This window comes from Protopterus annectens, chromosome 4.part1 (assembly GCF_019279795.1).
Source record: "Protopterus annectens isolate FY-2018-M chromosome 4.part1, PAN1.0, whole genome shotgun sequence".
In the NCBI taxonomy this organism is placed as follows: domain Eukaryota; kingdom Metazoa; phylum Chordata; order Ceratodontiformes; family Protopteridae; genus Protopterus; species Protopterus annectens.
This window is the reverse complement of record NC_056734.1, coordinates 544,277,451-544,293,155: the sequence shown is the minus strand read 5'-3', so window position 1 is coordinate 544,293,155 and position 15,705 is coordinate 544,277,451. Positions and strand designations below refer to the sequence as shown.

The window sequence follows — 15,705 nt, the reverse complement described above, 5'->3', positions numbered from 1 at the left end:
GAAACAGAGGTCTCGGCCCGCCGCTTGTGGTGCTTCTCCCTCCGGTCCTTTTTAGATGCATCCCTCTCCTGTCCTGAAGCGGGAGTTTGAGTCCCAGGAGCAGGAGGGGTGCCACAGGGGAACAACTGCAGCCGCAGGAGTCCCGAAGGAGCGGAGGTCGGAGCCGAGTCCGGCGGTAAAAGTCCCGCCAAGACCAGCTTGGACCTCCGCTCCCTCAGTGCCCTGGGGTTGAACCCTGCACAAATGGAACAACCAGATGTCAGGTGTTCAACCCCAAGACACTTAACACACCGAGTGTGGCCATCAGCCGGTGAGAGCTTATGGCCACACTCGGAGCATTTTGAAAATATGGACTTAGGCTGTTCAGCCATAGTCTATAAACTTAACCTAAAGTTACAGAAAAGTAACTTAAACAATAAAAGAAGCACACAGGCCTCACACACACTCTACGTACCAGCGAGGGGAGGGAATAAAAATTACTACTGAAATTTAAATTAAACTAAAAACAGTCAATAATAACAGGAAACCTACAACTTTCACACAAAAAAAAAAGTTAAAGAAAGAAAAAATTCTCTATTTTTCAACAAGAAAATAGTCTACTTAGCTGAGAGCTATGTATCCACATCTAGTTACCAGCGCGGCAAACAAGATCTGAGGTCATGAGGGTAGAGCAGGGCATTATGGGTGAGGGGAGGAGCTGAGGGCTTGGATCCATAGCTGGAAAACTATGCCGGTTCGGATCCGATATCGGATCCATAACCCACAGGTTGCAGACAAATGAATATCCTACTTCAGATCTATGGATTGCATTCCAAGCCATTATGTAATTCTCCTTGATTCCCTGCCGTGCATCTCTGCACATCAAATTGTTCTACTAACATCAGAACAAGAAACCTAAATCTGTACCAAAAGACAAAACCTGAAGGCGGTATAAATTATTATCCCTTGCCTACCTCAGCTCTGGAACAGACTTCCCCGGCAAGTTAAATACTGTGACACCCTAGCATCCTTTAAATCTAACTTGGATGTGTAGATGGGTTCCCATAAATCTGCAGCAGGACTGACGTTTAAGGATACATGCTGGCAAGGTGCAAGCTGCTTTGCAACTCTTACGGACTTCTTGGGAGAAATATATTGCCAGGTGGCTACCTTGGAAAACATATAGGAATTTGACAACAGAATGAATTTTATGATGTACTGGGACAGAAGAATGTAGGAGGTGGGATGGTGGAAGACATAACCGATTTAAATTGTATTCCACGGTTACCTTAGATATTCTAACGGTATATATTACATGGAAATTACATTATAGCCCTTTTAATATAATCTGATTTAATTTAGCTTAAGTTATATTCATTTGATTTAATTCAATGTCTAAAATAAGTAAACAATGTTAATATAATTTCAAAATTTACATCATCTCTCAGAATTATGTAAATAGTTGTTTTAAATTATGTTTTATGTCAAAAGAATAAAGCTTTTATAGTTTTAAAAAGTACTGTTTATAATAAATAAAAAAATAAATAGATGAATAAACATCTTTTGTAAAGCAATCCACAGCTGATAAGACTTATCTTATTTAGTACAAAAAATGTGATGGAAAACAAATGTCAACACGCTTAGGAACATGCACATTTCATCAATATGGCATCTCAGAGAGGGTGGGCATAAGCATAGTTCCACATCAACGGTGTAAAAGAAAGATGTTTTAGCAGAATGCCACCTTGTAGTAAGATGTTTTCAGAAAGTAAATTCCTACTCAGTAAGAAAACATTTAAAGTATAACAAAAAAATCACAAAACACTAAAACAGCAGTAGACCAAAGAGTGTCTGTAAAGCAGTAATTAAACAAGGAAAAGTACAGTTTTGTACCTACCATAAATGTAGATGTTCGAGGGCTAATACAGCTGCAGTCATAACAGATGGGTTCTCCTGCCGTCAGGCAGGTCCTCGGTCGGCCGAATTCCAAAGTCTAAGTCCGGCGTCGGTTGTCGTCGCCTCTTCCCTGATGTCAGTGCGACAGGGGTGTAAAGGAACCAGCCAACGCAATTTTCTTCAGTTTTTCTTGCCCCAGATGTCAGGTGCCCCCAGAAGGAAGGCAATAATAAATTTGTGTGATAATACAGTATTATATAATCAAAATACAGTAGTTGCAAGCAAATACATCATAAATGAAAACCCCAATCAGGTTGTATGAGGATGTGTTAGCCTATAGGCCTGTCTCAAGAGGGGAAGGAGGGAGGGAAACCTGGACTGCAGCTGTATTAGCACTCTAACATCTACATTTATGGTAGGTACAAAACTGTACTATGTTCATCGTGCATACAGCTGCAGTCATAACAGATGGGTAGAATCCCAAAGCTAAGAAAGGGGTGGTAGGCACTAGTTGGAACTAGGAGGAGCCAAAACGCCCTGCAAGACTGCCGTGGCAAAGCCTGCTCTAGATTTGGAGTATAATGGTAGGTTGTAGTGTTTGGAGAAGGTATGCACAGAACTCCAAGTGGCTGCTTCCAAAATATCCTTGGTAGGAACTCCTCTGAGGAAGGCTGCAGAGGTGGCTGTGGCCCTGGTGGAATGAGTTCTAATGCCTGTAGGAACAGTTTTGCCATGAAAGGAATAGCAAAAGCGTATGCAGTGGGCTATCCATTTTGAGATTGTCTGTTTGGAAATTGGCTTCCCTTGAGCTCCTACCGCATAGGCCACAAGGAGCTGTTCTGATTTTCTGAAAGGCTTTGTTCTGTCCAAATAATAACGCAGCTGTCTGTGGATGTCCAAGGAATGTAGTAATCTCTCCCCTTTGTTTTGAGGATTAGGATAAAAAGTAGGTAAATGTATGGCCTGATTTAGAGCTACCCTGGATACCACTTTAGGCATAAAGGACGGGTTGGTTCGTAAGGAAACTCTGTCCTGATGGAAGATGATAAAAGGCTGGGCAGCCATGAGAGACTGTAGTTCTGAAACTCTACGAGCTGAGGTGATAGCTAGAAGGAAAGCTGTTTTCCAGGACAAATATTGCAAATCTGATGAGGCAGCTGGCTGAAAGGGAGGCAAGGTCAATTTTTCCAGGATGAAATTAAGATCCCAAGCAGGTATTGGTTGTTTCCTTGGAGGCCTTAAATTCTTAGCCCCTATGAGGAACTGTCTTAAGAGAGGGTGAGAGAATAAAGGTGGATCAGTGTTGTATTCTGCAGAAATGGCTGAGGCATGTATTTTGATGGAGGAGAAAAAGTCCACTGCTTAGCAGTTCAGCCAAATATTGTAGTATTTGAGGTAAATTCAGTTTTCCAGGATCCTGACCCTTTTTCTCATTCCAGACACAAAAACGTTTCCATTTTGCGGAGTAAGCTTTTCTAGTTGATGGCCTTCTGGCCTCCAAAATGACATCCTGCACCTCCTTGGAGAGTAGGGCTTGTTGAGATGCTAAGGAATCTTCCATGCGGCTAGATTGAGTGTTTTTAGCTGGCTGTGAAGAGTCTTGAAACTGTGCTGAGTCAGAAGAAGAGGCATTAGAGGCAGGGTCCATGGTGAGGAATGTGTCAGGCTCCTCAGGAGTGGGTACCAATGTTGCCTTGGCCAGTCCGGAGCAATGAGAATTATCTTTGGTCTGTCTGCTTTGGTCTTTAATAGAATTTTGGGCAGCAGAGGAAGAGGAGGGAAGGCATAAACTGTCATAGATGTCCAACTGAAAGAAAGAGCGTCCACTCTCCAGGCCTTTGGATGGAGGATCCTTGAGCAGAATTTTGTCAATTGGTGATTCTTGTGGGAGGCAAAGAGATCTATGTCTGGCCTTCCCCATTCTTGGATTATTTCTGTAAAAACTTTTGGATGCAATCTCCATTCGTGTGGATCTGTCATATTCCTGCTTAGGTTGTCTGCCAGCATGTTTTCCTTGCCTGGCAAGTACTGTGCTTGTAGTTCCATTTGTAAGTCCATGGCCATGTTCCAAAGTGACATGGCCAGTCTGCATAGGGGGTAAGAATGTGTTCCTCCCTGTTTGTTTATGTACCACATAACTGTGGTGTTGTCCATTCTTATCAATAATTGCAACACAAGTAAGATAGTAGCCAAACTGTAACAAAAACGAAAACGAAGCTCCGTTCAAACCAACAGGAAAGTCTTTAATAAGTACATAAAATCCACCACGTTGAGCGCTTTCGTCTGCACTAAGCAGACTTCATCAGAATAATGAATCAACAGTGCCTCACATTTTTATACAATTCTATGACTTCAATAATTATTCAATAATTGATAAATTAATAAAAACAATCCAATAAAAACATTTAATATGCAAATTGAGTTCTCAAACTGAGTTAACCCCTGACTGTTTTGTGCATTAATTTAAACCACCAACTAAAGTGCAGCTATGCTAATAAATACTTAAAAAATTTTTTAAAACAAAAGTATCCACGTATACCCCAATTTTTTGGAATACCCAAGATACACAAAAATATTTTGGAACCTCCTTTTCGTCCCATAGTTTCAGCAAAGAATTCCAAGTCCCACCCACTGGCAGTATTTATTGACCAAACATTAAAGGATATTGTTAAAAAGCAAGAACATTTAGTCCAGGATTCTTGAGGTTTTCTGGGTAAAATTAATGAACATTTGTGGTCTGAAACTTGCAAGCTAGTTACTATAGATGTCAAGGACCTTTTTACATGTATTCCTAGAGATACGGGGTTCGACTATTTTGAGAATAGCGTCCATAGATACCTCGAGGCTCCAACTGATACCAAATTATTGATATTAGAGTTGACAGAAGTTGTTTTGGATAACAATTTCATTTTGTTCCAGGGAGAATATTATAGACAAGTGATGGGGGTAGCTATGGGGGCAGCATGTGCCCCCATATATGCTAATCTTGTTCTCCTTGGTTGGGAGGAGAAATACATTTTCCCCAGTAATTTCAAGAAAAATATTAAAATTTACCTCAGGTTTTTGGACGACATCTTCCTTGTTTGGGAAGATGACCATGAAAATGAATTGGAGAAATTTATGAAATATATTAATGAAACCACCAATTTTTTGTCCTTCACCCATGAAGTACAGACTTATAGTATAAATTATTTGGACATTACCCTTAGTAAAAAAGCAAAAGGTTTTAAGTCCAATATTTTCCGAAAAAATACCTGGTGTAACAGTTACCTTCACTTCAACAGCCTACACCCGTTTCACCAAAAGAAAAGTATAATTAAGGGACAGGCTGTTAGAATTGCAAGGATGACTTCAGTACGCAAGGATTTACTGAATGAGTTTGTATTTTTAATGGAAAAATTTTTAGAAAGAGGATATCCTAGAGATTTAGTAGGTGAAATTTTGGATGAAGTTTACTCAGGGTGGGGGACCAAGTATAAACCCCTGTTAGGTCAAAAGTTGACATACAATGAACATAAAAGGGACAGTACAAATGATTTTTCGGGGGCATGTATTGTCGAGTACGAGTTTTCAGATTGTTTTACCAAAATTTTGGAAAACAATTGGTCTATAATGAAGACCAACAAAGAAATTTACGAGGTTGTTGGAAATAAGCCCGTACTGACATACAAGACGGGCATGAATTTTAAAAGATTGTTTGAAAGAGGTAAAATTTCATTTGATAAGAATACAAAGAAGGGAACAAGAAGGTGTGGGAGTTGCAGACAATGTATACACATTAACCAGGTGGAAGATGTAATTCTCAAAAATGGTCTTAACAGCAAGGTTTCGTTCTGTAAAGGCAATTGTCGTAGTAGGATGCTAGTTTATTTAGCTACATGTACTAAATGTACCTCCTTCTATGTGGGTAAAACCGAGAGGGCACTTAGAGAGAGAATTTATGAACATACAAACGATATTAAGGTGAAGAAGGAGACTAGTGCCCTCTATAAACATTCTGTACTTTGTGAAGGTTTTACAGATTTTAAGTTTGAAATTTTAGAATTAATAAAAACAGACACTAGGGGAGGTGATTTTAAGAACACCCTACTACAAAGGGAGATAAAGTGGCAGTTGAGACTAAAGTCAAATTATTATCCAGGTCTCAATGAATATATTAATATAAAGGCTATATTAATTGACAAAGCTGCCTCAGTTTGATCCTCGTGTACATTTAACAACACACGATTCACTGGACCAAGGGAGATCTCTTTTTAGGATATTTATATTTAATATATAACATCTAATTTTTTAAAAAAAAACTTTTTAAAAAAAGTTATTTGTGTTAACTTTTTAACATGCCCTTAATGACTTCATACAACCTGGTTAATATTAATATTTAACATTAAAGGTTTTAAAGTTGAAATTTATTATTATTATTATCAATTACATAATATTATTTTAATATTGTGATTATTTTTATTTTAAGAGCATACATTGTCTTGAAACTAATGATATTATTATATCACATCTAATGTGTCCCGTTAACCATAATTATCAAAATTTCCTTGTTGTTTTTTGATTTGAAATATAGTTTATTTACAGTATTTTTTAAAATATATCCATACAGTTTTTATACATTTTTTGACCAAGTCAAATTACCCATTTCTATTAAGAAATACATTGAAATACATATTGTAATACAAATGATATAATTTTTAAACACACATTTAAATGTATACAACTAAAAATATACAATATACAAAGATAATATATATATTTTTAAGTATTTATTAGCATAGCTGCACTTTAGTTGGTGGTTTAAATAATGCACAAAACACTCAGGGGTTAACTCAGTTTGAGAACTCAATTTGCATATTAAATGTTTTTATTGGATTGTTTTTATTAATTAATTTATCAATTATTGAATAATTATTGAAGTCATAGAATTGTATAAAAATGTGAGGCACTGTTGATTCATTATTCTGATGAAGTCTGCTTAGTGCAGACGAAAGCGCTCAACGTGGTGGATTTTATGTACTTATTAAAGACTTTCCTGTTGGTTTGAACGGAGCTTCATTTTCGTTTTTCTTATCAATAATTGGCCTGGTTGTAGAAGGTCCTTGAAAGCTATAATAGCATTTATTACTGCTAGCATTTCTTTTTGATTGATGTGAAGGTGCTTTTCTTTTTGGGACCATTTGCCCTGAATGCACCGATCTGTCATGTGCCCCCCAGTCGTAGTCTGAGGCATCTGTTGTGATGACTTGATTTGCTTGAGGCTTGCTGAATGGAAGACCTATGTTTGTTTGACATGCTTGAGCCCACCACAGAAATTCCTTTTGCAGACATGGAATTAGTGGTATTATTGTTTCCAAACTGTGGCTGTGTTGAGACCATATGTTTTTCAGGTACCATTGTAGTTTCCTCATATGCAGCTTTGCACATGGGATTAGTAAGATGCAAGATGCCATGAATCCCAGAGCCTGCAGGATTTTCCTTGCAGTCAGCCTGGTGCAATTTGCCAGTGTTTTGAAGTATTGTATTAGTTGGCCCTGCTTCTCTGGCGTGAGGTAGGCCATCTGGGTGTTTGTGTCCAAATTGGCACCCAGGAAAATTATCTTCTGAGAGGGTATTAGCCTTGATTTCTTTTTGTTGACTGTGTATCCCAGAGATTTCAATAACATTATTACATAAGCCAGATGTTTCAGAAGAATATGCTTGCTGTCTGCTTGGATCAGGCAGTCGTCCAAATAGGGGTATATTTGTATCCCTTGAAGTCTGCAGTAGGCAATTACTGATGCCAGGCATTTTGTGAATACTCTGGGCGCAGTAGATAAGCCAAAGGGCAATGCAGAGAATTGATAATGGGTTGAACCTGCAAGAAATCTGAGGTACCTTCTGCAATTTTGTCTGATTGGGACATGCAGGTATGCCTCCTTGAGGTCCAATGTTACCAGCCAAGACTCCTTGCCCAGCATGGGAAGAAGTTGCTGTAGAGTGAGCATCTTGAATTTTGGTACAGTAGAAATGTGTTTAGGATGGATAGATCCAAAATAGGTCTCCAATCTTTTCCCTTCCTTGGCACCAGAAATAGCCTGGAATAAAACCTTGACCTTGTTCGATGTAGGTACCTCTTGAATAGCTTTCATGTTTATGAGATCTGTAATTTGTTTTTGTGCCTCTGCCCTTTGATTGTGTGGCAGGTTTGGCATGCCTCTCATTTTTGGAAGGGTGTGAAAATGGAATTTGTAGCCTCTGTTTATAATGTCCAGGATCCATTTGTCCTTTGTGACAACATGCCAATTTTTTGAAAATAATGCCAGCTTTCCTCCTAAGGGGGCTGCCATTTGAAACCTGGTTGGCATGCGAAGGGGAAAGTCATTGGGTTTGCTTTCTGAAGGATTGCGAGTTTGTCCTCACCACCTCTTTGTGTAGGAGCTTGCCATTGTCTGCCTCTATACGATCCTTGGGATTGTCCTCTGCCCCTCGAGCGTCTGTATCTGCCTCTTTGGGGTCTGTCTGTGGCAGGAAAGGACCAGCTTTTGGAAGGCCAATTTCTACTAAAACGTGGGGGTTGAACCTGTAGAAATTCTTTCACAGTTTGCATTGATTTAGCTTTTTCCTCCATTTTCCTTTATACCTCCTCAGCATTAGCACCAAATAATACATCCTTTTGAAGAGGGGCGTCTAGTAATTTAGCTTTGACATGATCAGGCAAGGATTGTTCCTTGAGCCAGGCATGCCTACGTATGACTGATCCTGTAACAGCAGCTCTACATGAGGCCTCTAGAGCATCAAAACCACATTGTAAGGTATGCTTACCCACTTGTTCTGCACTATGCATCAAATCCTGCAACTTCTTCAAGTCTGGTTGTTCAGGTTGTGACATTTTACTCTTCAATTGTGATAACAAAAACTGTTGGTATTTTAGCATGTGAAACTGACAGTTTAAGGCCCTCATGGATAAGGTAGCCGAGGTATATACCTTTTTTCCCCACCTTTCTAAGGATCTGGAATCTCTCTCTCGGAAGGCAATGGATTTTTGGCAATGGAGGCCTTAACTCCCTTGGGGCCCTGTGAGATGGTTTCTGGGTCAGCAGCATGGCTTTTGTAAAGAAATTGGTGTGAGTCAGGAACCCTGTAGTAGCTGTCAGGCTTAACTGGAGCTGGAGGTAGAGAGTCCGGGTTAAGGCAGGCCTCCGAGTAAACATCATCTAGGATGTCCAAGACAGGAGGTATAGCCAGAGGTCTATGCTGAGGTAACAAGAGAAATTCCCTGAGCCTTTTCCTGGAATCTGAATAATCCTGGCCTTCCCAGTGGAAGTGTTCCCTTAACGTATGCAAAGTTTCCCCAAATGAGAAATCCTCAGGGGGGGGATACAGAAGGGATGGACTCCTCCGCATCAGAGTCTTCAAAAGGGGAGTAAGAATGTTCCTCATCATCAGAGTGCTCTGAAATAATGGAGCCCTGATCAGAGGAGGGGGAATCTTCCTCCACTCTGGGCCTTTTGTCCGGTGGGGGCTGAGAACCTCTGATTAGAGTAATTAAATCCTCAGCCATTTTAAGCATCTGTTTCTTAGGCATGGGGCCTGGAGATGGGCCCTGTGTAGCTGGTCTCTTAGAGTGCATGGTTGCTTTAGACTTTGTGAAAGCCTTGATGGAGAAAGAAGAGGAAGGTCTGAAGACACCTTGAGTGGAGGTGCACCTGTCCACATTCTGAGTTTCAACGCCAAGAGTGGCTTCGGTATCTGTAGTTGGGGTGTGGGCCGAGGAGCCTGCGACCTCGGGCACAGGAGACACTGTCAAAGAAGTGTAGTCGGTAATCAGGGGCTGCGTAGGCGCCTCACTGAGAACCGGACCACGTATAGTCGGCTTTGGCGTGGTGTCGGTAGAGGCCGCGGGCCTCGTGTGTTGGTCCTTGTCTTTGCGTTTTTTAGACAAAACCGGAGTCGGAGTATCCGACGACATAGTATAGTTAAATGCTTTCCCAAAATAATGCTGGGCAAACTCCGCCTGACGCTTCATAGTGCGTTTGTTGAATGTAGCACAAAAGCGACAGACCGAGACGTCGTTGTCTGGGCCTAAACAAGGTATACAGAGGGAATGGAAATCCTTATGCGGTATTTGCTTCCCACAAGAAATACAATTATTAACTTTGTCTGACATCGGTCTGAGGCAAGGAAAGTTTCCCCAACAGGGTACTTAGCTTTTAAGAAGACTTCGGTATCCAAATTTCGTAATTTCAGGAGCTGGCCGACCGGCACTTGCGAACTGCTTCTGCTTCGGGCACCGCGCGGCAAGAAAGACTGAAGGAAATGGCGTCGACTGGTTCCTTTATACCCCTGTCGCACTGACGTCAGGGAAGAGGCGACGACAACCGACGCCGGACCTAGACTTTGGAATTTGGCCGACCGAGGACTCGCCTGACGGCAGGAGAACCCATCTGTTATGACTGCAGCTGTATGCACGATGAACATCATGGTATCTGACCTATTTGTCCTGAGCACTCCCCATTGATAATACCTAATTTTTGTGCATTTTATAAAAAATCCAGTTTTAACATGCAACATTACAATACATATAAACACAGAGAAAGCCCTTCAAGTAAATAAGCACTCATTTCTTGGTGTCCACTACAACAAATAACGTGCCACTACTGAAAGTAATTCTCAGTATAAGTGTTCTTTCCTGGCAACCAAATAAAAATAAGCTTGAGTAATCAAACACCATCCATACACAGAAGAATAAAAGCCATGAACATAATAACCCAAGTTCAGTCAGCTGCATGGCCACAGGTGAAACCGGTAAGGGGGAATGGAATTGAGCTGCAGATGCTGGCTCACCCATTCTAGGGGAGGCTGGTGGTCCAATTTGCTGTAATGCAGATACCTACTGAAGAAAAGTTTCTTGCATGCAATAACAAACGGGGCATACACTTGGTCCTTGTGAAGTGAAACACATGGTAAATTTCATGAGGTATATGCATGTGAAGTCTCTCAGGAGAAGGCAATGAATCTCTCTCAATCTTTGAACACCAATGCACACTGGCGGGGAGGAAGGATTAGGGTCATATTATCAGTAAAAAAATGACTTCATGCACAGTGGTCCCCTGTAAATGGAAATTTCTGTGCCAGTAAATTGTGGGAGGGATGATAGTTGGCAAAACTGACAAGCAGTGAGGACAAAAAGATTACAGAAAAAAATAAAACATGCACATAACTCACATACCTATGTTTAGCATCTGGTTACTTTTTGCACAAACTTGATAGACTGCATAATGTTGCTAATGTTTGTGCCAAGGAGGAATAAAAATCTTTGGGAAAAAATCATATTTATGTAACAAACCCAAACAAACTACATAAATAAGTCAAAATTATCCTCTTACACTGTCTTCTTGTCCTGACGTAGAAGTTTGGAAGAAAATTCGCTCAGAACTTCAAGAAAAGCAAGATTAGGAGGGGGATATTCCGATCCTTTGGAATTTGGGATCTTGAAGGCAAACTCTATACCATCCCTAAAAAAGCAGGGAAGAAAAAAAAAAGTCACCGTTTGCAATATGAAATTATAAAAATACATTAAGATTGCATCCTCCTGAAATCAATAAAGATTTGTCACTGGAACTACTGAACATGTCATTGCGTTCTTACTATCTTAGTGGTACAATTATCACACCACAGAAGCAGAAAAGAGGTAATTAAACATAAAAAGTATCAAAGAATTATGTTTTTAATGATGTTTGCCCACTGCCCTGCCTTGACCATCTGACCACATTTGCCTCACTGGTGATCCATTCCCCCTATCCCCCACTCCAACCTGGATGTAGCCAGAGTAAACTTTTATAAAAAATAAAAAAAATTAAATAATTGGTAATCCTTTCCTTATCCAGGCTTCAGGGGTCACAACAGAATGTTGGTGTACCGTCATGCAACGCAAGCTTGGATTATTGTTCTTACATAATGAATCTAACCCCACCCACTTTAGCCGATATGTTTTTTTTTTTTTATTGAACAGAAGGCCTGCTACACATTCCCTGATGTACATTTGCACGTCCACTGAAGCACAATAAGACGTACCATGTCAGCATGACCCTGCGAAGCCCAAGTACATGTCTGTGGACACTATGCTGTATGCCACATACTACTTTAACTAGAAGGTGATGGCAATGCAGTGGGGACTAGACTGCCGTTCTCCCTTTCCTTTTACTTCAACCCTTCCTCAGCAGCCCCTCAAGCAAACAGGTCATTAGTCAATCCCAGGATGTCTGGGTAGTTGTTTCGGCTTTACCACTCTGAATTTGGTAGGTACTACATATTCCTCATTAGTCTATAGTGCAACAAAATGTTGCAGTCAGTAAAGATTAGTCTGAAATACAGAAATCAAGTTAGTACTGAGCATATCTGCAAAAGCCACAACCAGTCGTACAATCCAGGAAACCTTACCTTTTCCAACTGAACGATCTCACGCCCATAAAATAGTTACCCATCATTAACTACAATCAGAGTAACCGATGGTACCCTTGTAACAAAGGAAAAGCTTCTTAAGTGCATGCTATAAATCTGCAAGGTTCAAATAAAAGAAAGGAGATGGAAGAGAACAAAGAAAAAAAATATTTTACTTCTTCCTATGTGACTTTTGCCTCTGTGCCTGTTGACGGTCAACCATCCTTCTAGTAGTTTTAAGCCTGTTAGCTTCTCCAACACTTAGGAAGCCCAAAGTCCAGAGGTGAGAGCTGTCCATAGGGGGCTGTTACTTATGCAGCCATTGAGGCTGCCTGTGCCTTCTTGATTTATATAAAAAAAAAAAAAATAAGGAGTGTCCAGGAACTTCTGGTGAATAATCCTAGCAAAACCTGTAGGACCTGCAGAAAGATACTAATCTGTAGTGCTTTGTAAAGGCATTCGGCACAGATAATTAAGTTGCTACCTTTAATAATTTCTAGAGTCCACCTCTTTCCAAAAGCTAGTAGCCAATGCCCTGGTAGAGCAAGCCCTTATAGTGCAATGAATTATCTTGCTATGGTGAGAACAGGGGGAAAAAAAAAACAACAGCACAGGACTATCACTTAGAATAGTCCGTGTGATGCTAATTGCCCCTTTAGATTACACTCAAAGGCTATAAACAGTGGAACAGCAACCCTGAAGGTTATTGTCCCGCTACTGTAGTATGAGTTGCCATGGGCATCCAGAATACATAAAATTCACTCTCTCTCATTTTTATGTACTGGAAGGAAAACGGAGAGATGGATTGCATGTCTCAATGTAAAGTCGGAAAAACTTTAGGCCTAAAGGAAATATTTGTTCTCAACCTTGCCTCATCTTTGCAAAGAAATGGATAGAGATGATTCATCACAAGTGCTTTCAACTCAGATACTTAAAGTCACAGCACTGATTAACACAGTCTTCAAAGAACAAACTTCAATCCGTCTCATTTCAAGGTTCAAAAGGAAACCGTACAAAATTACCTTCTAGGCAGATGGATATGTGAAATCCTTTTTCAAAATTGTTTTGGCTGAGATAGGGTAAAAAGCAGGAAAGGATTTAAGGGAGGACAAGTACAGACGGCACAGATATAAACCTTGAAAAAGGAGTAAGAGATGCTAAAGAATAACAACATGTACAAATACTGCTGTTTTCTTCTTCCATCTGTAGAAACAACTGGGTACATCAGATCCGAAGCGGTAATTTGGACTTTAGCTCCAAGGCTCAAGCTAATGCACCAGCAACCTTACGCAGTCAAATTAACTTTGCCCCCAAGTATACAATCAGCAGTCCTAAAAGGAAAAAAATACTACCTACATACATATCAGATACTCTCTTTTCTGTTCGCCTCCACAATTAAGACAGAGTCCCCAGCTAGAAGAACCCTGGGAGGCAGTATGGAAGGACATCTTGGAGAACATAAAAATAATACAAATGGAAAGCCACCTGGACAAGGTAATCTTAGACACACTGGAACTCAATTTTGCCTTGGAAAAGGAAAAGAAAAGCTAACCACTTTTTCTGAAGTCTTTCATATGCTGCAAGTAAAACCAAACTGGATGATGAACATCCAAGGAACGTAGGAGATATTCTCGTTTAGTTGAAAACCGTGGAAAGATGCACAACTGATGTACAGCCTGATTTACGCTGGTCTGTGATACTACCTTGGGAATCTCTTTTGCCTTGCACCAGGCCACTTTCTGAAGAAACCCGACTGAGAGAAATGGGATGGTGAGCATACTGTAGTCCTAGGGGCCACGTATGAACTACATCATCCATCAAGGGCTGTCCATTCTCAGGAATCAAAGCAAAAAAACTGCTACACCTGGTGTATGTCAGGGTTGGAGACAGATCACAGCAGGTATGGCCCCAGCAGCTAAATATCTTGGAAGCCACTGGCTGATTGAGGGAACACTCATGGCAGAAAATTAACCTACTCAGTTTGTCCACTAAAATACCGGACAAAAGGGCAGTGCTCAGAAATGGAAGTGACTGTCTCCTGAACAGAAGCACAAGAACCTCCAAAATGCCTGGCTATCATGATGTGATAAATGGTATCCTGTAGGTCCACCAAGCACATCCAGTTGTCCTTCCCCCAAAGAGGCAATGTGGACTGTACCATGACCATCCAGAATGACATCTGTTTGCCAAACAGATTAAACTTGGATGGCGCAGTGGTACAGCGGTAGCATTGTCGCCTCACAGTAAGAGGTTCTCCAGTTCAATTCTCGGCTGGGGTGCCTTCTGTGTGAACTCTGCATGTTCTCTCTGCATTTGTGTGGGTTTCCTCACATGTTATAAAGACATACATATGGAGCATTTCTCCCTGGGCCTCAGCTGAAAATTGGCTTCATTCCAAGTTGGACTTCCACGGTTAACAAATGTTAAATAAAAAAATAAAATAAATAAACTTAACTCTGTTCCAAAATTGACCTTAACTTCCCATTCTTTTTTGGTATCAAGAAGAACCTTGAGGTGGATCCTCTGCGGCCTGGTGGGCCCTTCTGGATTACTTTTTTTTTCTAGCAGCTTTAATATTTTCTATATACTGTTGCCCTGCTCTGTTGCGATGGAATGTCTGGAAGGGTCTTATTTGTCAATTTTGGAAAAGATGTGAAAGGAATGGAATGATCTCTGGCAACCATTCTCAACATGCAGGAATTGGGTGGTGATGGCCTTCCAGATTTGAGTGTGGAGAAATAAGCCCCCCCCCCCCCAACCTGCCTCCACAGAAGGACAGTCGGGCAACCATTCAGGAGAGTTGAAAAGGTTTGATCAGTGAAAGGACCTCTTAAGCTCTGGTTCTGCAGTCCATGTCAGCCCTAGGGTGACTTTCAGTAATGTTTTGCCCTCTACTCTAATGGACCATGTTGCCAGAAATGTCTGGGGCAAGACTTTGGTACTTCAGAATCAAAAACATTTTCCATCGTTCTGGTGCCAAACAAAGGACCTCTGAAGTCAGGAAAAACAGATTCCAATGACAAACAAGGTATTACTGTCCTATTCTCTGCTGGTTAGTATACTTCTGACCTTGAGTCCAAATAATGTTGACCAATAAAATTGGGCATTCAGGAAGAAAGTACAGTTTTGTACCTACCATAAATGTAGATGTCCGATAGGAATGCATCTGCAGTCCTTACAAATGGGTTGTCCTGTCGTCAGGCAGCCCTTCGGTCGGCCGGATTCCAAAGTCTGGGTCTGGCCTCGGCTGGTGTCGCACTTCTCCCGACGTCATAGCTGCAGTTATTCGGGTATAAAGGCATCAGCCGACGCCATTTTCCTCAGTGTTTCTTGCCCCAGATGCCAGGTGCCCTCTTGGAAGGCTAATTTTGGATAAATTCCAAATAGTAGAGAGCAAACACAAAAAAT

General features: G+C 40.9%; 1 protein-coding gene across 1 annotated transcript in view; it reads right to left on the bottom strand.

Moving 5' to 3' along the window:
- Positions 1–15,705, bottom strand: part of STAG1 (stromal antigen 1) — a 2,620,144-nt gene that overhangs the window by 381,046 nt on the left and 2,223,393 nt on the right. Inside the window, exon 25 of the mRNA XM_044070350.1 lies at positions 11,244–11,372. Within this exon, the coding sequence (XP_043926285.1) occupies positions 11,244–11,372 (129 nt within the window). The remainder of the gene's footprint in view (positions 1–11,243; positions 11,373–15,705) is intronic.